Source organism: Grammomys surdaster, unplaced genomic scaffold (genome assembly GCF_004785775.1).
Source record: "Grammomys surdaster isolate TR1022 unplaced genomic scaffold, NIH_TR_1.0 97, whole genome shotgun sequence".
NCBI classification, from domain to species: domain Eukaryota; kingdom Metazoa; phylum Chordata; class Mammalia; order Rodentia; family Muridae; genus Grammomys; species Grammomys surdaster.
Genome location: NW_021604576.1, coordinates 8,371,307 through 8,393,672, shown reverse-complemented (window position 1 = coordinate 8,393,672; position 22,366 = coordinate 8,371,307). Strand labels below are relative to the sequence as shown.

At 39.2% G+C, this 22,366-nt stretch overlaps 1 protein-coding gene across 1 annotated transcript in view; it reads right to left on the bottom strand.

Annotated features, from left to right (window-relative positions):
- Positions 1-22,366, bottom strand: part of Usp45 (ubiquitin specific peptidase 45) — a 57,615-nt gene that overhangs the window by 4,735 nt on the left and 30,514 nt on the right. Inside the window, exons 9-16 of the mRNA XM_028780346.1 lie at positions 19,851-19,932; positions 14,730-14,821; positions 13,739-13,795; positions 13,036-13,179; positions 7,197-7,857; positions 5,942-6,039; positions 2,178-2,264; positions 331-484 (exon numbers count right to left, since the gene is read on the bottom strand). Of these exons, the coding sequence (XP_028636179.1) occupies positions 331-484; positions 2,178-2,264; positions 5,942-6,039; positions 7,197-7,857; positions 13,036-13,179; positions 13,739-13,795; positions 14,730-14,821; positions 19,851-19,932 (1,375 nt within the window). The remainder of the gene's footprint in view (positions 1-330; positions 485-2,177; positions 2,265-5,941; positions 6,040-7,196; positions 7,858-13,035; positions 13,180-13,738; positions 13,796-14,729; positions 14,822-19,850; positions 19,933-22,366) is intronic.

Sequence of the window (22,366 nt, the reverse complement as noted above, 5' to 3'; positions counted from 1 at the left end):
GGCCAGAATGAACTGTTGGAATGTACTCTCAATCAGCCACATTATGCTGTGCACATCAGTACACAGACACAGACTCATGCACACACACGTGCACACACACACACATTATTTTTACAAAAACAAAAGCAAATAACAAAAAACCTACCACATCTCTGAAGTAACTTTAAAAAATTGTCAATTCATATTGCCTAAAAGGATATTACTTTGTGATTATTAAGATTTTTGAAGATTATCTAAGCAGACTTAAGATTAAGAAAATGAATCCATTTGGAGCTAAAAAGAGAGAATCAATTCTTTAACTTTTAAGGAGATGTACAGAGGATGGCAGACCTGGTGCAGGCTTCCTCCCGGTGATGCACTCGGACAGCTTCCTGGAGGGTACTCGCACTTTCACGTAGGCAGTGTAGTGGCCTCCTCGCATGGAGCCACTGTGCTCAACTATACCGTAGAGACCATAGAGAACCTTCTCCCCCACACTTATGTTCTTTTAAATAAAGAAAAAAGGGAACATTGAGTGAAACAGCTCATGAGAAGATAAAAATACGTAAGAGAAATGTATTCTTGAACCACATTGAGATCCTCTGTGCTTGTCAACAGACACAATGTCCTCTATGGAACGGCATTACAAAGCCACAACCAAGAGGGGGACTACCAAACCCAAATGTACCCAGTCCTCTCTACTTAGAACTGCCTCACACAGAGAACAGTGATGACAAAGGGATTATCGTCAAATTCTACATCACGGCAAAATACAAGAAAGATCCCAAAAGAAGGAAGAAGCAATCAGACATTAAAATAGTATAAGCATCATTGATTTGCTTGTATATTAATTCATTTTAATTATTGTATTGATCTTTAAAATGAATTGAATGCTAATTCACTTTAAAAATCATATGCATATGACAACAGTTAATATGAACACTAAATGTATAAAGGATATATTAAGTGACATTGTGGTTGGGTTAAAATGGAGAAGAGGTGTCTGTGTGAATGTGCATGTGTAAGCTCAGTACATGTGTGATGTCTTGAGTTCAATTGCCACCTCCACCCACCAAAAGAGCAATCTGCAGAAGAGAGTACATGGTGTTTAGGGCAGTACAAGCCTATAATGCCAGCACTTGAGTGGCTGCAGCTGAGAGTTCATGAGTTCAGGACCAGTCTGGGCAAGATCTTATCTCAACAGAAAAACACAAAACAAAAACAGAAGAGGAACACAGAATTCCTTATTGTTTTTAGATATCTATCATGAAATGATACTTTCTTCAAAGCAGTTAGAGAGGACAACGTAGACAAGCATGTGGACGGGAGGAGGGGACAAGACTTACCACAGACCTGAGATTGTAGGAATGGACGATGGAAGTTCACTGCATTGTTCTGCCTACTTTTAAGTATGTTAGAAATTCTCTAGAATAGGCACTTTCAAAAACACATTGTTCTTAAAAAACTAAACACGGCTTACAAAACCTCCTTATTTGCTGAATTATCTGTTACTCCTAAGAATAATGAATGTTAGTATTGAATACTAGTAACTGACAGAGCTGGTATTCCACATCAAATAAATTATATTCACCAAAAAATGCACTTACTTAGTGTATTAGATTCAGTTCAGTAAGTAACTATGACACCACAAAACTGGACTTTAGGTCAATAATCATGAGTATGAGACTCATTTTCCTAAATCTAGCTTCCTCAATAAAATGTCCATCAATTTTACCTGCACAAGTCTTACATGCGAGTATTTGCAAGCAATTATGAACCTTGTTAGTAAGGTATTAGCAATTTAGACCTATAGTATTCAGCTGACAACTACATGACTATCAGTACTTGTGAAACGGCATAAAAAATGACTCAGTAGTGTGTTTATTTGCAAAAGATACAGACCTTCACAAATGCTAAAACTATATTATTTGGCTCACTCAGAGGAACAGGACGGTACAAAGCCAACATATCATCTGCTAATAACTAACAGGCAGCTTTGATAGTTGGGATCCATGCCTAACACCTTACTCATCTTCCAAAGAACAAAAGTCCCATCTGATGTATTAGTATGCCACAATTACTCATTCAAGAAGAGAAGCTTATTTAAACTAAAACAAAAGTATTATCTAATAAACAACAAACAGTATGCTTTTAGGCATATCACTTGCAAATTAATTAAATCTTTTAATATCTCATACCTTACAGGTAGCAGCACAGAACGGAGCTAAGTCAAGGGTAAGTGGAAAGTCTACATGTCTGTTTACTTTACGAAGACTCAAGCCAGCCTTAAAAAGACAAAATAAAAAAATTAGTACAAATTACGTTTAAAGTATATGTTAATTAAAAGCAAAAGAAGAATTTTAAAAGACTTTTTTTTTTTTTTTTAGGTTTTTCCGAGACAGGGTTTCTCTGTGTAGTCCTGGCTGTCCTGGAATTCACTCTGTAGACCAGGCTGGTCTCGAACTCAGAAATCCACCTGCCTCTGCCTCCCAAGTGCTGGGATTAAAGGCATGCGCCACCACTGCCTGGCAAAAGACATTTTCATAGATTTAAATTTTCATAGATCAATTACCTCCTCTGTGGATTTTACAACAATTAATGGAAAAAATAAATTTAATGTGCTAAAAGCTAATCCACTGGCACATACTGTCATGGAAATGTACTCAACAAAGGTTTAAGGATATCTAACTCAATGACTTGTTAAAAATGAACTTGAATGTAGGCAACCTCATCTAGGTCACAACAGAAAATGGATACAAAGAGATCTTACTAAGTACTCCTCATTTCTAAATTCAATGATATTCACTAAGTATGAAAGACTTTGAGCACTTCAAAGTTTTTTCAATAAAAGTAAACAGTATACATACATCAGTCAAATGATTTTTTCTCATCTTAAGAAAATTCTACTTATTTTTCTCTTTTTACTTTCCAGAGAGAACCTTGAAAAAAAATGTATGTTCTCCATCATGTGATGGTAATAAATATTAACTGAGGGCTGGCAGGATGGTTCAGCAGGGAGAGGTACTTATTGTGCAAGCCTAAAGACCCAAGCTTGATACCTAAACCCCATGGTGGAAGAAAACCAAATCTCAAAAGTTGTCCTCTCACCTACACACACACACACACACACACACACACACACACACACAGTAATAAAAATAAAACTTAAAAAAATGTAAACAGATTCACTGTTAGAAGTGCACGCACTCTGATGGAGTGAGAAGATACTTAAATGTAAATGGTATACATAGACAAATCAGGTGCCATCTTTTCATGCAGGGCCTTCTTGATATCACTGCATACCAATCACATAATTTCACTGTAGTCCCCACATTTGATCTGAGTTTTCTTTATAAAACATTTTAGTCACAATTAACTAATATTGCCCAAATGATCTGTGTACATGTGTATGTGCTCCTTCATGTGGGTGCACTTGTTCACGTGTGTAGACATGTGTGCATGTATTGGGGATGTCCATGTATATATGGAGGCTAGGGGACAACTTCTGGTGTCATTGTTTGGATGTTATTCCACAGGTATTATCGTTTTGCTTCCTGAGACTGAGTCTATTACTGGCCTACAACTCTCCAATTAGACTGCTGGCTGATCACCCTTGTGGCTGCCTCCCCTCATGTGACATTTCAAGCATAAACCATAACCAGTTTTTTTATTTTTGTTTTTAACAAATATCCTAGGACCAATCTCAGGTGCTTCTGCTTATACATCAAGCTCTTTATCAGCTAAGCCATCTCCCCAGGCCCCAGATGATCATGAAGATTCACATGAGAGTTGACATGAAATGACAAGATCATATACAGAAACGACTGTCCAACCTATATTCAATTTCTTTGCCTTCTATTTCATCAGGTGACCTTTATAAGTATCCAATACCAGCAATGAGATTATTCAGACTGTTCTCCCCAGTCACACTGAGATTGTGTAGAAACTACTCCACAGTAGAAAAGCTTCTATAAAGGCCTAGAGGATGAATCTTTTTCTAGGGGATACTTCTAAGAAAGTATCTAGCATTATGTATGTAGTCATTTGCCCTTTGTTTTTCTTTTAACAGAATGACTCTCCCCTAGTCATTAAAACATAAATCAGATGCCCTTTACACTAGATGTTAAATCCTCCACCTAGTTTAATCTGCAAGAGAAATGGCTCTGCTGGGTATATCTCTATGTCAGTGTAGCAAGTTCTTAGCAGTGAGATTGATTGTTGTTCATTCACAACATCACTGACTGACTTTCTAGGCAGTGTTACTAATGCAAACACCCACGATTGGCACATGTGCATGTCTAGGTCTTCCTTTAGCTCCAAACAATTCTGTATCCTTGCTAAATTGCACAGTTACAAAAAGAAATCTCATTTTTATATTGAATTTGCTTGAAAAGATGGGCCTATTTTGTAGTTTACTTGAATTTGTATTTCCTCTTCAGGTGCTCTACACTCTTCAACTGGAGCCAACACTTTTCTTATCTGAGTTGTTTGCATAGTTACAAATTCAGTCATTTGGTATGTCTATTACAAAGATCTCTATTCAGTTTGAGGTTTGCTTTTAAGTGTTGTGTTTGAAGTTTGCTTTTAAGTGTTGTATTCCAGAATATAGCTCTAAAGTTACTATAGGAAAACATGACTTGAGAGATACTAAGAAATAAAGTTAGATGTTACTTAGGAACTTTCTCCATCATTTGCAACCCTTGGGAACAAACCTTTGAGGTTACATTCAGCTTCGGAAAGAGAAGGGACTGAAGTATTTGTAAATAATTCCCTTAAAGTACGTAAGTTGTCGTTTTTGTTTGTTTGAGTTGTTCATAACAAGAACACAAGTACCAAATAAAAAACAAAGTAGTTTCTACATCTGGCATGTCCTTCCTTGTCCCTTGTCCGTAGTCGGTGGAGATGTACTTTCACCAGATATCCAGATGAGATGAGAAACCACATCTCTCCACCATAAAATTGGTTATGGAGAATCATGAGCTTTTATATTTGTTTGGTTTGGGTTTTGTTGCTGTTGTTTAAGGTCTCACTATGTACCTCTGGCTGTACTTGAACTCACAATGATTCCCCTGCCTACCCCCAACTGCTTTACTAACCACTTTATCAACTGAGCTATGAGCTATTTTCCTAGCCCTCAATTACTAATTTTATTTTAAAGTATAAAACAAACAAAAAAATCTTTTAAAAAAGGGATCTATATTTATTTCTTCTTCAAGAGAAATAGAAAAGTTATTAAAAAAAAAAAACAGTCAGGGATGGTGACACAGGTCTTTAGCAATGGTCTTTAATCCAGCTGCTTAGGAGGCCTGAGCAAGATTACAATGTCAAGGCCTTCCCAGGCTATGCAGAAAATTCTAGGCCAGCTTGAGCAACCTCCCAAGACCCTGTCTCAAATTTAAAAGAGAGAAAAAAAAAAAAAAAGCAGAGCAAGAGATGTCAGTGGCAGAGCACCTGCCTAGCAAACAGAATACCCTTAGTTCAAACCAAACACCAAAAAGAAAAACAAAACCCCACTGAACAAGATACAGGGTTATAATCATAAATAGTTACAGAAAGGCCATCTCTTCTTTAACACTGAAAACATCTGCGTTGCCTCTCTCTGGTCTTGAGGGTGTGGGGCCTCCCTCCTTCCATTGCTTAGTCCCTAGTCAGCACTGCCAGCTCAAACACCACAGAAGCTGTGTGGGCTTTGCCTTTTTGCTCCTTGTAATTCTTAGTAACATTTAGTCTCCATTAAGACATACTTGTGACCACACACCACTTAGAGACATCACTTAGGTTCCTACCACTTAAATCTTTCAATGCTAGTCAAGCTTCCCCCCCCCTTGCCCAGTACAAGAAATCTCACATAATTTTTTTAATTCCAGGAAATACTTTCTAATGCTTAAAAGTTTCTCAGAGGACTGAGGACTCTACGAACATGTCATGAAGCTGATCACAGTGTTGCTAAGTGGACTCTTACCTGGTGGAATCTCTTGAGATGAAGGATTAGGATAGCTGGAACGGCAGATATGAGTAGTTGCTTCCTGGCATTAGTATAAACTCCTCCTGTTTTCTTTTCTGCATACAATACAACAAATTTACTTGTAAAATTCCATTGAACATATTACTTATAACATGGTAGGCACTTATATAAAATCTATTTATACACTATTCCATCGTGTTTTGGGTTTTTTTTGAGGGGGGGGAGAATCAAGATTCCTCTGTGTAGCCCTGGCTATCCTAGAACTCACTCTACAGACCAGGCTTGATCTCAAACTCCAGATCTGCCTACTTTTGCCTCCCATGTGCCATGACTAAAAGTGTGACTCACTACACCTACTTAACCACTTTAAAAATATTAAAGAAAATGTTTTTAATGTTTGGGGGGCAGGTATATATGTGTTTTGTATATGTGTGTGTGTTGGGGGGTAATACACATGTGCATACGCATCTGGGAGCCAGAACTTGACAGTGGGCAGTTTTCATAACTACTTTTCCAACTTGGTTTTTTGTTTGTTTTGTTTTTATGACAGGGCCTCACCATGGAGCCCAGGCTGTATTGGAATTCATTTTGTAGACCACAAGGTGCATCTGCCTTTCCTTCAAACACACTAGGCTTTCAGGCATGTGCTATTGCACTTGGCTTTTACACAGGCGCTGGGATTAGAGCTCAGGTCTTCATGTCTGTTTCAGCATAATTTTATCTACTAAGCCCTCTCTGCATCCCAAGCAACAATGCAGCCACCAAGAATATTCCTTGCATTCACTAATGCTAGTAAAAATTAATCAGGTGAGAATTCGTATCTTTCTCTAATCAAGCAAGCACTAGATTCATGGCATGAATATGTTTAAGGACTTCAAATACATATACTGGACTTACATGAAATAGAGGGGGTTTGTGGAGGCCAGTAATCTCAAATCCTACTAGTGACTTAACCGTAAGTTTTAGGGGTATTTCAGAACGGTTTTAAATAGATAGATCCCTCAGATTTGATTACATGGGTTTATGGTTTCAAGACAGAGAAGTGTACTTCTTGCTCTTCACTTACTTCAGCTTCTCCTGGGAATCGACTCTGCCCAGCCAGGGTCCTGAATTCAGAGCCCCAAGTAAGACAAGGCCTATGCCAAAAGGCTCAAGGCACCCAGAGACTTGGGGTCACACATTAAGGAGCTATCAACCACTAGTCACCTTCAATCCATCAGTAACACAGAAAGCAGGCAAGCGAGATGTTTACCTGCAGAACTGGTTTCTTTTTGGCACTTCCGTTTCTTTTCAGTACAGTCTTCACAGAGCAGCTTATTGTTGCCCATTAATAACTCCATGGATGTGAACTGGTAGAGACAGGACTGAACTGAGCATTCTTTCGAAGTAGTTACGTAACTCTGAGAAAGAGTCTGAAAAGCATTTTGGGCACTGTGAAGCCTCATATGTTTTCCCTCTGAAAAACACAAATTATTGGTGACATTCAGTGGCTGTTTTTCCCTGTTAAAATCTCTATTTCCGGTTACAGTGCCGCTCAAATGAAGTTCAGCAATCGCTTCCGCCATTTCCTCATCGCCACTGTGCGTCTCCTTGGTGTGTGAAAAGTCACTTGCCAGCGGGAGGTGCGGGTGCTGCTCCCCGTGCCCGCAGGAATCACCACTGGACCCAAGTAGCACAGACTGCCTGGAAGCGTTCTCAGGTTCAGAAGCTTCACTGTCGGCATCCACGCTGCTTTCTAGGCTGGTGTCTCTCTCACTGCCATCAGTGGGGCTTTCGTTCAGCGATGCCTCGGTGCTAACGGTGCTGGCAAACAGGCTGGCTTCCAGGTTTTCATTCTTCGGGTATGTAACAAGAGTTTTCTCTTCTTCAGATGGGCATTTTCTTAAATGTTTTCTGTCATGACTTAGTTGATTCTGTAAGTTGACAATATTTTTCAGAGAAAAGAATCTTGTGATCTTATCGGAAACAAATGCCACTAAAGTCCTATTTAACTGACCACAATTTTTCAATAAATACTTCTCTGACATCCATTTCAAAATCTACCTAAATGAGAATCAACTTGCTCTAATTTAAAGATAAGCTGTTACCTGGGGGTCTAACAACAGTGGCTACCTGTAAGGAAGGGAACAGAACTTCTACAGAACAGGGCTATGAGGGAGACTTAAATCTATCATATACAAAAAAGACATTCATCTCTATCACTGTGTGTTTGGTCTCATAAAGAACACATGACAAACGGGTAATAAACTATGAACTTCAGGATAACATCCACCAAGTTGAGCTGGGCATGGTGGCACATGCCTTTACTCCCAGCATTTAAGAGGAAGAGGCAGGGAGATTTCTGTGAATTTGAGTCCAACCTGGTCTATGGAAGTGAGATACAGGACAGACAGGGCTATGTAAAGACCCTGCCTCAAAAGATCAAAACGAACAAAAAAATCCCACTTCCCCTGTGAGTTTATAAAACAATGTTTTGAACTTCAGGTTCTGTATTAATAAACAGGTGACTAAGTAGACTAACTTCTGATCTAGCCAGCTTTAGGCTTACTGACTTTGTGTTATCTGTGGTTTACCGTTTTAGGGACTAAACCCAAGAGTTCACGCCAAGCAAGAGCTCCACAACTGAGCGATTCTCTCAGCCCGAGCTTTAGCAATTTTTGAAATCCTACTCCTAATGAAAAGCAAAGTTCACATTCCTAACCTTGACGGTCATAATTTTTTTTTTTTGAGATAGAGTTTCACTTTGTAGCTCTGGCTAGCCTGGAAGTTATTATGTAGATTAAGCTGGCCTTAAACTCAGATTTGCCTGCCTCTGCATCCTTCATGCCAGGATTAAAGACATGCCACCATGTCTAGCCCATACAAATTTAACTAACTAAAAACATTAATATTAAGCTTGTAACATAAATAGAGTCCAAACATCACTAAGGTTATCTTGAAAGAGTAACAAAATTGCATAGAGGAAATCTTTATTGTTCCTAGAAGTAGTCAAGGACGGAAGGCAAGGGCAAGCTCCCAGTACTAGGCTGCTTGGCTTCCGGTCCTGTCACTAACTAGCAGTGTCACTAGATAAATTATTCAACATCGAAGGATTCTAATTTCCTCACCTCCAAGACAGAAGTGACCACCCCAGTGAATTGTCTTGATGGCCAAGTAAGGCAGAGCACATAGCAGCCCAGTTAGCAGCTTTAAATACTGTTAGCTATTATTTAGCAGTAACCATGAGAATGATTACACTGGTCTCCTTAAAAACCATCCAGGTACAAGTACTGACAAGGTTCTAGAGATACAGCAGCCAAAAGGACAACCCAGTTCCCATTTTCTGACTAAAGCAAGTGTCATGACTTAATGTGTCATCAGTTAAGAGCACTGGGTTCAATTCCCAGCACCCACATGGCAGCTCACAACCTTCTGTAACCCCAGTTCCAGGGAGCATGATGCCTTCTTCTGGCCTCCACAGGTACCAGGCACACACATGTGTAGTACATACACACACATACAGGCAAAAACACCCATACACATAAAATACGAAAAAAAGAAAAGCAGCAGATGTCAATGGGAATAGGTATACACAGATAAGACCACATTCTTGACCTATGCAATAGTGAATACCTTTCATCCCAGGACTTGGAAGGCAGAGTCAGGTGGACACAGTGAGGCCTTGCCTCACAATAAGCAAGGAAGCAATAAACAAAGGGGAAAAAACCCACATTCCTTACTTAACCTACTTAAGTCTCTGTTTCTGCACCTGTAATCACTAACGTCTTAGGCATATTTCTTCTCTTGTTTTGTTTTTGTTTCTTGTTTGTTTTTGTTTTTCATTTTTATTTAGTTTTTTTTTGTTGTTTTTTGTTTTTTTGAGACAGGGTTTCTCTGTGTAGCCCTGGCTGTCCTGAAACTTGATCTGTAGACTAGGCTGAACCTAAAGATCCACCTGTTAGGCATATTTCTTAGTTTAAATCTTGACATAATATAATTGGTGTAAAGAATTGGAAATAGTGAGCACAACATGGTCAAGAACTCAAATGTTGGTAAGAATTCCTGTTATTATAGGGAAAACATATGAACTAATATATGAACTATCTGAGGTTAAGGGGACTGGAGGAATCTTCAGATACTCAGCAGAAGAGGATATTCCCAGTAGAGGCACACCTGGCTCAAAGGCCCCCTAGGCAAAGAGGAGACAGAAGCTCTGGAAGTCCTGCTGGAAAAGACAGTGTGGGGAGAAGGTACACAACAGTGGAGATCAGTATGATAGATTTCATGTCTGAGAGCCACTGGGCTGACTGCAAGTGCCACACAGTGTGGGAAAGAGAGAGGAGTGAGAGCAAGAAAGCCAGAGGGCAGACACAGTATCCTTCTCTCCTGCATTTCTCTCTGACCACTGTAGTAATGACTCTGGATCCCATGCAATTCCCCAGGCAAGAAGTTCCATTTACTGTGTACTTTCACTGGTTATGTTAAAAACAGTCTTACAAGAGCCAATCTTCTACTGTCTCACCAGCGATAAGCCTCTACTTATTATGGCAGGTTAATTTCTTCTTTAACCTGACACTTCACCATCATTTTCCCTCTGAAAATCTGTACCATCATAGTGAGGTAACTGTAGGACAATATAGTAAAAGGGTCAGCAATTAGCTATCGGATCAGTACTTAAACTTCACATATTTTAAGATATTCGATGAGTTTCTGTTGAACACACTAAGTGTGAGGGGGATGTCCATCTTAAACCTTAAAAACAGAACAAATGAAAATGTCTAAAGAGGAAATGTATTTCTTCCTTGAATTTTCTCAAAATTCTCAATGAGTGGCAGCCAAGGTGGTGATATGGAAGAGGAGAAAAAATTTGAGTTCAGTCTGAGCTACATAGTGAGAGCCTGCTCAATAAACGAATAAACAAAACAACAACAACAAACAAGCAAACAAACGGAAAAACACTAAAGGCTGGGGCTGAAGAAATGGTTCAGCAGTTAGAAACACTTGTTGTTTGCACAGAGGACCTAAGTTCAGTTCTCAACATCCCTATGGTGGCTCACAACCATCTATCACTCCAGTTCCAGGGTCTCTGATGCCCTTTTCTGGCCTCCAAGGGCACCAGGCACGCATGTCGTACACAGACATACATGCAGACAAAACACTCATACACACAAAATAAAAGTCGCTATGAGAATGGTGTGTTTCTGACTTTGTAAACATATGCAGACTCTTTTGTTCTCCCAAGAACTAAAAAAACAGCAATAAAAGTAACATATCATCACATGAAAAGAAATTCTATAAAGAATGTGTTCAAGGCTGGTTAGTGGTGGTGCATGCCTTTAATCCAGCCCTTGGGGTGTGGGGATGGGGAGCAGAGACAGGTAGACAGGTAGATCTCTGAGTTTGAGGCCAACCTGGTCTACAGAGTGAGTTCCAAGACATCCAGAGAAACCCTGTCTCAAAGAGAAGAAGAAGAGGAAGAGGAGGAAGAGAAGAAAGTGGAGGAAGAGGAGGAGGAGGAGGAAGAGGAGGAGGAGGAAGAAGAGGAGGAGGAAGAGGAAGAGGAGGAGGAAGAGGAAGAGAAAGAGGAGGAAAAGGAGGAAGGAGAGGAGGAGGAAGAGGAAGAGCAGGAGGAAGAGGAGGAGGAGGAGGAGGGGGTTGAGATACGAGGCCAAGTTATAATACTATGGAGCTCATGTCTACATATCTAATGAAATATCTAAAGATCAGCATTACTCGAACACTCTCGGTGCCCAACTAGTACTGTGCAGACACTATTTCCTCAGATATTTAAGCAACACATTATTAAAATTCTTGTGGCCAATTCACAGAATTCCCCATTATCACTTTAAAGTTAAATAAAGCCGGGCGGTGGTGGCGCATGCCTTTAATCCTAGCATTTGGGAGGCAGAGAGGAAGGAAGATCTCAGTGGGTTTAAGGCCACCCTAATCTACGTAACAAGTTCCGAGACAGCCAGGACTATATAGAGAGCTACTTTGTCTCAACAAAACAAAACAAAAACACCACAAGCTAAGGAAAAGTTATTACAATCATATTTTACTAGCAAATACTTTAAAAGCCCATCAAAACCTGAAATGCCTTCATTGTTTCCCATCCACAGGAGGTTCCAACCAAGGCACTCTGGTCTCCACTGTTAGAAGGCGGCAAACCTTCTACACAAGTAATCCTAGCACTTGGAAGGGAGAAGCTTGAAGACTGCTGTAAGTTCCAGGCCAGCCCGAGCTACTTAGTGCATTCCAGGCCATCCTGTGTTCCAGGCTACAGTTATAATACAACAAGACTCAGGGGAAAAAAAAACAAACAACCAGCAACCAGACAACCAGATGGACAGATAACTAATAAGCTAGTCAAAAAAAAAAAAAAAAAACCCACGCTGTCTTTTGTAGTTTTGACACTTGTAAGACTTCTAACAGAGTAGCTTCAATTTCATGAGCCTGTTTGCTGAGTTATTTCAAAATATTTCATATAAAAGGCATTCTTCTTAAATAAAATACAAATTCAGATTGATTTCTATTTTACTAGAATAAAAACAACCAAATATGTCTCTAGAAAAATACTGTATGTATAAAATGCTTCAATAGCTGGTGATCTGGAGAGACATTAAAAACTGCACGCCCCTACTTAATAGATATTACCACTTAAAAGTCAGTAACCCCCTCCCTCCTGTGCTCCCTGCACTGTGTGCCCCCCCAGCACCATGTCCTCCATTTTGTTTAGAGTTTCAGAGACAGATCTTGCTACTGTAGTCCAGCCTGGACCAGAAGTGCTTCGATGCTTAAGTTGGGATCCTTCTGCTGCAGCCGCTGGAGCTCTAGAAATACAGGTCTGTGCCGTCATACCCGGCTAGAAGTCATCTTGCTGAAAATTAAGTAATCAGTCAAAGCTAAATTTGCCCTCTAGCTTTCATCAGAGAGGGAGTAATGGAGAGAGAACTTGTAAGAGCCATGGAAACTCAAGAGCAGATGAACTATTTTTCTATACAGGAAACTACTGAAAAAAGGACCATATTTGGTGACTCTCTCTGTGAACATGCTTAAGATCTTTCACGATACAAATATTAAAAACATATCCAACCCCCCACACCTTGACTTGCCTTATCTTTAGGTGAGGAATGCTTCTTGGCAGCTCTGGGTTGGTGGGCGTTTTCTACAGTAACGGTGCCTTTGTTATGCTCTTGGTCTGTTTCCTGTAAACTTCTGCATTTATTCATTTTTCCCAAAAGTACAGGTTTTGAAACCTATGCCACATATAACATAAAACATTTTCAGCAAATAAATTCTTTTCAACATCTGTAACTTACTAGAAATATATAAAGGTAATTTTCTTTATTAAAAATATAGTTTTAAAATTCTATTATTAGTATGGGTGTTTGGACAGCATGTATGTTGTGTGCCACTTGCATACAGTGCCCATGGAGGCCAGAAGAGGGTGCTGGATACCCTGGAACTAGAACTGGAACTGGAGTTACAGTTATGAACTCACAAGCCATGAGGATGGTTGGAACTGAACCAAGGTCCTCTGGAAAATCAGCCAGTGCTCTTAACTACTGACCCATCTCTCCATCCCGTTTAAAAGGGTAACTTTCTTAATTTCAAAATACAGGGCTAAAAGATTTAATCCTGGAGAATAAGAAAATGTATGTACTTTGATGCTCACATACACAAACCTGAAATCAAACACACCACACAAACCTAATTCTGTGTAAACCATGACTCTGTGAGAGATAAACCCAAGAGATGTTTAAATAATTGAATGCACGCATGCTCTCTACAAGTTTTGTGATTTCTTCTCCTTACCCTTTCTTCTATGATGGGAAGTGAAATATCAATGAAGGGATCCTTCATGGTAGAGATCTTAAAAAGAAAAATAAGATTGAGAGGTTTGGTTAGAATTCTAGCAAAGATACATACTGCTGTTAAAGAGCAAAATAAATCAAACATCTCAGATGACTTAAAATCTCAAGTTAAAATACTGTATGAAGTGTTAAGAATAAAGAGTCTGACATATGTCTGGCCGATTCTTAGGATAATCTGTTTTAGAAGATACTGGTATAAAAGAGAAATCAGTGTCTGCGCACGACATTGTGTAAATTTTAGTAATAGTGATGGTCACATTTTATCTTTCAGTGTCATAAGCAAGAGGATATACAATAATCCTTGTTTTCGAGCTGGAGAGATGGCTCAGTGGTTAAGAGCACTGACTGCTCTTCCAGAGGACCTGAGTTCAATTCCCAGCAACCACATGGTGGCTCACAACCATTTGCAATGGGATCTTTGCCTTCTTCTGGTGTGTCTGAAGACAGCTACCGTGTACTTCATATGCATAAGATAAATAAATAAATCTTTAAAAAAATCTTCTTTTCTAAAACTAGAGATGGCAGAAAAACTGGACATTTTTAGTTCTTTATTAAAATCTGATACAAGTTTAACTTATTGTACTCAACCACATCTTCAGAAATATTTCTTAGCAAGCAGTTGAAAAATCTGTAATAATGGGTGCATGTTTTATGTTGTTAAAGATGGCATTAAAACAAGTACTAAATCAAAGATTAAATCAAGAGTATATACACACATGCACACATCCCTTTTATACATCATGTAACCACAAACAAAACCAAAAACCTAAATAAAACGTGATAGTCTTCTTCTGTCCTCACATTTTAGGACACGGCACTATGTTCGTTACTTGTTTCACAGAGGTTTCTTCTGATAACCACTGTGATACCTGAGAAATAAAGCAACACAACAAAACAATGTGATTGTAGTGAAGTGAATTCTAGGTACATACATTGGCACATTCTTCACACATGACTGTGCTAGTTAGTTCACCAATAAAGATCCGGTCGATGAAGTTCATCTTCACTCCTTCCTTCCCATAGGCTGTTAGAAAATACATTTCTTTAAATTAAAAAATTCACAGAACAATCACTGATCCAACAGTGACATGCTTCTATTCAGAAGTCATTTGGAAAAAAATATAGCTTCTGTATCACATCCAATAATGTGTTTTAATATATCATGTTACATCTTTCTCCTTTACAATTTTGTAGAGGAATTATAACTATTGGGTTCCATAATCTTTAAGAATTAACACCATGTAGGTTCCAGGAATTGAATTCAGGTTGTCAGGGTTGTCAGCATACACCTTTTCTTGCTGAGTCATCTTGCCAGTCCAAATTATTTTTAAGAAGTAAAGAAAAGATAGCAATAACTACTAACTCACACTACACCCAAGCTGCTCCTATTAATTTTTTTGACGTCTCTGTATCTAATCTAAAGATGGACAGAACAGGGAAAACAACTGTTTTTGAAGCTAAAGATTCCAGAACCACAGCAATGAAAGGCGGTGTAAAAGACGGTCTGTGAAACACAGAATGAGAACTCAGCCTGGGCAATTAGTGTAAGCATACACACACGTGCTTGATGATTACTTTAAAAGTTGAAATCACTTGATTTATGAAGTCCTTACAGACCAAAGGAAACTGTGCTAACGGTTGGCTTTAAAATAATCAGTGTTGGAGAAAAATTGACCAAACAACATGCTCTATGTGTAGTTATGTTAGTTCACATACACACAGGCCTCAGACTCACAGAGATCTGCCTGCCCCTGACTCCCAAGTGCTGGAATTAAAGGCATGCACCATATACAGAAAGTATATTAACAAAACTGTTCATCTGGCTTTTAAAATCTATCCTTTGCAAACCTCTGTCTTTGTTGAAAACTATTAAAATGCATTATCCAAAGCACTAAATAACAGAGAAGCATAGTTTAATACCAATAGACATTTTATAGTAACTATTAAGAAATACTGTGTTTCCTTAAGAAAAAAATGTACAAAAAGACAGCAATGGAAAGAAACCCACTGTTGTTGCTCTATACATGCACTAGATGGCAGCATTGCAACACAGACTAACAAGGCACACACTGAGAAGATATGCCCCATTCACCTCCTTGGGAGACGGGTCTCACTATAGAGCTCTGTTTGTCCTGGAACACACTATATAGACAAGGCTGGCCTCAGAGATCCACCTGCCTTTGCCTCCCAAGTGCTGCAATTAAAGGTGTGCACCACTATGCCCAACTGTAACTACAACAGAGTGCTAGAGCACCTATTTATAAATTCCAATCATGAAGGACAGCATAATATTACAAAAATGAAAGGTAGAAATAAAATATAAAGGACATCTTATACTGTCCTTTACAATGATGTCCTCATACTAACAGTATTTCAAGACAAAATATACACTAAGAGTGAGACTTGGATGTCACAGGATATAAACTCAAACTACAATATCTCAACAAGCCTTGCTTAATCACACTGGCTTTTCTCATGTTGGCTGACTGTAGCAAAAGCCTGAAGAAGGCAAGGTGTGCTGCTATTATTAGGTCTCTTAAACAGTGAGCCTGCAACACCTTTGGAGCTTACAGGCATTCTGTCTAGATAAAATTAGGTAATGTAACTGCCCTCTGAAGTGGGCTTAAAACCTTTTCCAGAAGTGGTGAACCCACGCCTGATATTGTAAGCCTGGTAAACAATGTAGGTATGGGGTGTAGGAGCATAACTAGACTCATGTGTGCAACATGTTTCTGGTGGTGAACTAGACATAGCAGCCAACTGCTTTCTATAGACAAGTGTCTCCCAGCTTAAATAAGAGAAGCCCCTCCTTACAATAGACAGTGGTGAGCGCACATTCATGGCTGTCCCAGGATGCAGAAAATAAACAGACAGTGTGGGCCCAACCCTAAATGAGTCACTTACACAACTCCCACTAAGGCAGGGAAGACTGCAGAAGAGGAGAGAGGAAATATCTAAGAGCCAGAAGACAGAGGTAAGGGCTACCAAATGTCATTCTCTGTATGTGATACAACTATTGTAACCATAACTCATCAACTGTAGTTACTGCATTAGGCCCACAGAGGACCAGCATTATCATAGTCAAGGAGCTCATATGAGGCCTTACCCTTTACCTTTGAACTACTGGCTAGCACTTGTTTCTCAAAGATGAGAAATCTATGTCTGGGGAGTGTGGAGGAGGGGATCAGGCAGAGGTGACAGGAAGTGGGAGGTGATGATGGTCAGTATGAAAAGTGTACATGTGAAATTGTAAAAAAAAATAAAAAAAAAAAAGGAAAAAATTCAAAGCCATTTAAGAATAAAAAATCTTAGGTACATCAACAAAAATCTTAGGTACATCACCTCCTCATCTAATATGAAAGTGCTGCAGCTCACCTCCCAAGGGAGGCCATTGCTTTCAATAATTCTCAAAGTCTCCCTTAGAAGATCCCATGTACGAATGTGTCAATCTATACATGTGATATTAGCTCGATTAAAAAAAATTGCAAGCCAGGCAGTGGTGGCATATGCCTTTAATCCCAGCACTTGGGAGGCAGAGGCAGGTAGATTTCTGAGTTCGAGGTCAGCCTGGTCTACAGAGTGAGTCCCAGGACAGCCAGGGCTACACAGAGAAACCCTATCTCAAAAAACAAAAAATCAAAACAAACAAACAAACAAATTGCAGCCAGGTGGTGGTGGCTCACTCCTTTAATCCCAGCATTTGAGAGGCAAAGGCAAGTGGATCTCTGAGTTAGAGGCTACTCTGGTCTACAGAGTGAGTTATAGGACAGCCAAGGCTATACAGAGAAACCCTATCTTGAAAAACCAACCAACCAAACAAACAAACAACAAAAAAAAAACAAGCACACATATAATGTTACACGTTCTTTCTACCACAGTGCATTCTTTTTTTGCAGACGGATTCTGAGTCAGCATTTTCAAATTTTCAAGTATGACTTCATAGGAAAACTGTTGATACCCATTTCTATGCTAACATAATGTGCTATCTATCAATCAAACATCCTTCTGAAACACAAAGCATCAAAGTAGCACCTTCTAGAAGCAACACTTTGAGTCCTGTCTCCTCACCTGGTCTTTGTCACCACTCATCAGTTTCCTTATCCATAAAGCCAGGCCCTGTTGGTGATTGGAGTTTTTCAAGTCCTTCACAGGCCCAGACAGGTACTCTGCAAGCATCTCTGGCTTCTAGTTTAGTTTATCACAACACTGAGCAAGTATCTCCCTGTTCTTTTTCTCTAGAGAGTACACCCTTTTTAACTTTTAGTTTTAGATTTATTTAATGTATGAGTGTTTTGCTTGCCTTTACATAAATACCATATACATGAATGTCAGAAGGTGTTGGATCCTCTGGACCTGGAATTACAGATGGCTGTGAGCCACCTCTGTGGACACTGGGAACTGAACGTGGGTCCTCTGGAAGAGCAAGAAATGCTCTTAAGCACTGAGCATCTCTAGCCCCTTAATTTGGGGGAGTCAGGTTCTCAACTGCATAGCCTTGTCACTCAAAACAGGCTGCTCTCAGACTTACTAGAGATCCATCTGCCTCTGTGCCCAGTCCTAGAGATTTCTTGCCTCCCTTTAACCAAGAAGGATATGACCCTTTCCACTGTATCCAAGCACCTGCCCACACTGCCCACACTGCCCACACTGCCCAGTAACTAAATAATTAAAGCTGCCCTCCACCCTGTAGTACAGCACAGGGCTCTAGTCACAAATCCATTCTTGAGGAGCGCCTGTGAAGCCACACTCACGTGACCCTTACTGAAACACTGAAACAGAGACACTCTTGCTAGAATGTAGAAGTCTCTCAAAACTTGGGATGAACTGAATCCTAATCACAATGTAACAAAGTTTTAGTCTTCTCAACCTAAAAGATACGCTTCTGTACATGTTTCTAACTCTTACAACTGAGAGACTCAAGTTAGCAAGGATTCTTAAGAACTTGATTAAGAAGCCTGTACAGGACAAGGGCTCAAAGAAAAATCAAGGTATTTTGCAGCTGACACTGTTTTTTTCAATAAGTAAAACAGGTAACACTTTCATCTTAAACACACAGCGCTGTCTCACATACTAAGCAATGTAGGGCTATTTCCTGTAGGATTTGTCTCCTCAGTCACTGGTCACAAGACTCAAACACTACATAATACTATCTTTACAACACACACTCTCTCTCTCTCTTTCTCTCTCTCTCTTTCTCTCTCTCTCTCTCACACACACACACACACACACACACACACACACTTTAAAACACTACACAACACTGTATTTGTAAAACCCAATGTAATACTAAAGTAATATATTCTAACGTGCATTTACAATCACCCAGACAAGTTCACTCTACAGCTCTGATATCAACAGCTCATACATTCCTAATGTCCTGAATAGAGGAGCTGTAGGAATACTGCAGATATAGTCACGAAGCCCAGCTTCATCTCTAATACTGTGGAAAGGGAAGATACATCACTGGGCAGTGCCTCTGCTCCCCTGCATCATGAAGTCAGAGCCTGGGGAGATGCACTCTCCTCTTAGGGTTACTACTTTAGAGATTAGTCCATGTGCTCAGATGCTCCTCTGTAAAGAACCGGTTTTAGGTAATTAGCATATATTCATGTTATATAATAACAGGGTTTCATTACATTTTCATACATGCCTTACATCATATTTATCCCCATAACCCTTTTGTACCCCCACTCCCTCCTACTGATCCCTTCTTCCTCTACAGGAGAATGGGTACAGGTAGGTTATTTACAGACACACGGCCGTCTCCTTCCTCTAGCAACCACTAACGGCATCAATACACTCAGTAAGGCTAGGCTTTATGATCCCTGCCCTCCTCAGGACAGTTTTGTTCAGGCGCTGGAAAAGCATAGCTGCTGGGAGTTCCTGAGTGTGAGGGCAGGCCATGTGCAGAGGAGCGTGTTCTCCAACACTCTACCCCTTCTCTGGTTCTTAGATCCTTCCCCCACCAACTGTGATGTTCCCTGAGTCTTGGAAGGAGGAAGAAGCCTTAAAAAATTGCTCTATGATATAATTTTTTAACAGAGTCAACATACCTTTGACTTTTTTTCTAGTTTCATCGTCAGCAGTCTTGGTTGTTGGGTTGTTGAATGCTTTTAGAATGCTAGCTTGTATCCTCTGTAAAACAAAGATGTTAGAACCTAGTGAAGGTTCAGGAAGATCTCATTCACAACAAAGCACTTTCAAATAGCAAGGTACACTACTGATCTCTGCTCCTTAAAGTAAAATATTTAAATCTTAAATGGGTATTTATTGTTAGGATATGTAGTTTTATTGTTTTGAATTTTTTTGTAAGACTGAGACTTATCTAACATATACACATTTAGAAATATTAAGTGTAATCTAATCTTTCAGTTGTACAATTCCACAAAGGAACCAACCTTCTACCTATGCATGGTAATGCAGGCCTGTAATCTCAGCATTTGGAGGCAGGGGCAGGACTGTGAGGTAGGCCGTCTGGAGTCACTAACAGAGAAAGACCTTGCTTCTAAAATAAATTCAAAAGCAAAAACAAAGGAAAAAAAGGAAAAAACCTCTACGCTTCCCTAATGACAGATTTTCATAGATAAAAGTTAGCTTTCTGTTTAGGTTTCCTCTCATATTTAAAACATTTTACAAAAGCAAGTAGCCCAACTCAGCTTTTCTTCAGGTTTAGAGTATCTCTTTCTCTCTCCTTCTTCTCCTCTCTAAATTGTCATTCCTTGTCAAGACAAAAAAAAGAAGGAAACAAAAGATCACATGAAACTTTTTGTCCATGAAGAAACATTAATATATAAGACACTATCAAATTAGTCACTGCAGGCTCTCAAAAAAAAAAGTGCATACACACAGGGACTCTAAAATCCAGACTATCAACTAACATCAGTCAAGAATTTCCCAAATCACAATTATGGTGATCATTACACTTAGTGTTGTCAATAATGACTGTATCTTCAGCTGCTTGCAGCAAGTTACAAGGTTTATATTCTTACACCTGTGTGTGTGTGCGCGCACGCACATGTGTACTGCTGAGCTCTGAAGCTGGGGCTCAAACATGCCACCACACTCATAGCCCTTGTTTTTACTTGTTAGGCAAGTCTCAGAATAAACTATGTATTCCAACAATAAATACTTATTTAAGTCAACAAATTATTAGCCTTTACATAAGTTGTGCCTCTAATTAAGATATATTTTTGTCAAGTGTAACATTGTTACATAGGGTGGAAGAAAAAAAATATAATCTTTGAAAAGATTTTTCTATGTATTGGTTAAAGGTTTTACTATATGAAACTAATGTCTAAAAGGTAGATGGGTGGGTACTCAGTAGGTAACATATTTGCCACTGAAGCAGGAGGATCGGAAAATTCAATCTCCAGAAACCCTGCCTCCAATAAAGCCAGCATGGGTGTGGGTGCCTGCCTGTGACCCCAATGTGCAAGCAGTGCAGACAGGAATTCAGAGTGTAAAAAGTGTGGAGAGAGAACCATCTGAGTATGCTGCCTAGCTAGACTAGCGGAGACACTGCTTTGACATACAGCATGGGGAACTATTAAGGAAGATGCCAAAGCCAACCTTGGTCCTCCATCCAAAAGCGTACATGCCCCAACACATGAGACTATACACATGAAAAACAAAACACAACTCTACTGCCTGAGATAAACTTTTAAAAAAGATTTATTATATTTATACATGTCTGTGTACAAGATGTATGTGTATGAGCAGGTACTTAAGGAATCCAGAAGAGGGCACTGGATCCCCTGGAGCTAGAGTTACAGATCTTTGTAAACAGGTTGACGTGTGACCTGGGAACAAAACTTTGGCCCTGCAAGAGCAGTCACTGCTCTAAAACACTGAGCCATCTCTCCAGCCCCTGAAATAGGTTTTACTGTGAAAATGACACAGAATTCTCTGTTAAAAAAACAAATGCCCAAGTTACACTACATGGTATACTTCAACACTACATATAAAATAAAAACACTGCATATCAGAATTGAAGATAGTTCCCAATGTTCAGAAGTAATTTCACACTTAAATATTTAAATAAATTTAAAACAATAAAAACAAACAGATTAAAAAGCCAAACTATGAATTTGGAGAAAGAATGTCAAGACCAAATAAATGTAGAAGGCAAAATTTCAAAGGAAATGAAAACAAAAACTGAAGAGAAATAATATATAAACGCAAAAGTAATTATTTGGATTTAGAATTTGTTTGGTATTTGTGTATAATTATTTGTTTGGAAGTACTAGATATCTTATATAATAAAAGGAAGCTTAATATCATACTAAAATAAATTTCAAAATTAAAAATAAATAAATGTTAAAAAATTTTTTAAATAACCTCTAGAGAATATTTTCCAATATAATTACATTTGAAACTTGAGGAAAAATATAGTGAACAATTTTCCAAGAAAATATAATTTTTTAAATTAATTTGAGCAAAGACAAAAAAAATCATCTACCATGCCAGGAGGAGGAGGGAGAAAGAAGGAAGGAAGGAAGGGAGGGAGAGAGAGAGGGAGAGAGGGAGGGAGGGAGGGAGGGAGGGAGGGAGGGAGGGAGGAAGGAAGGAA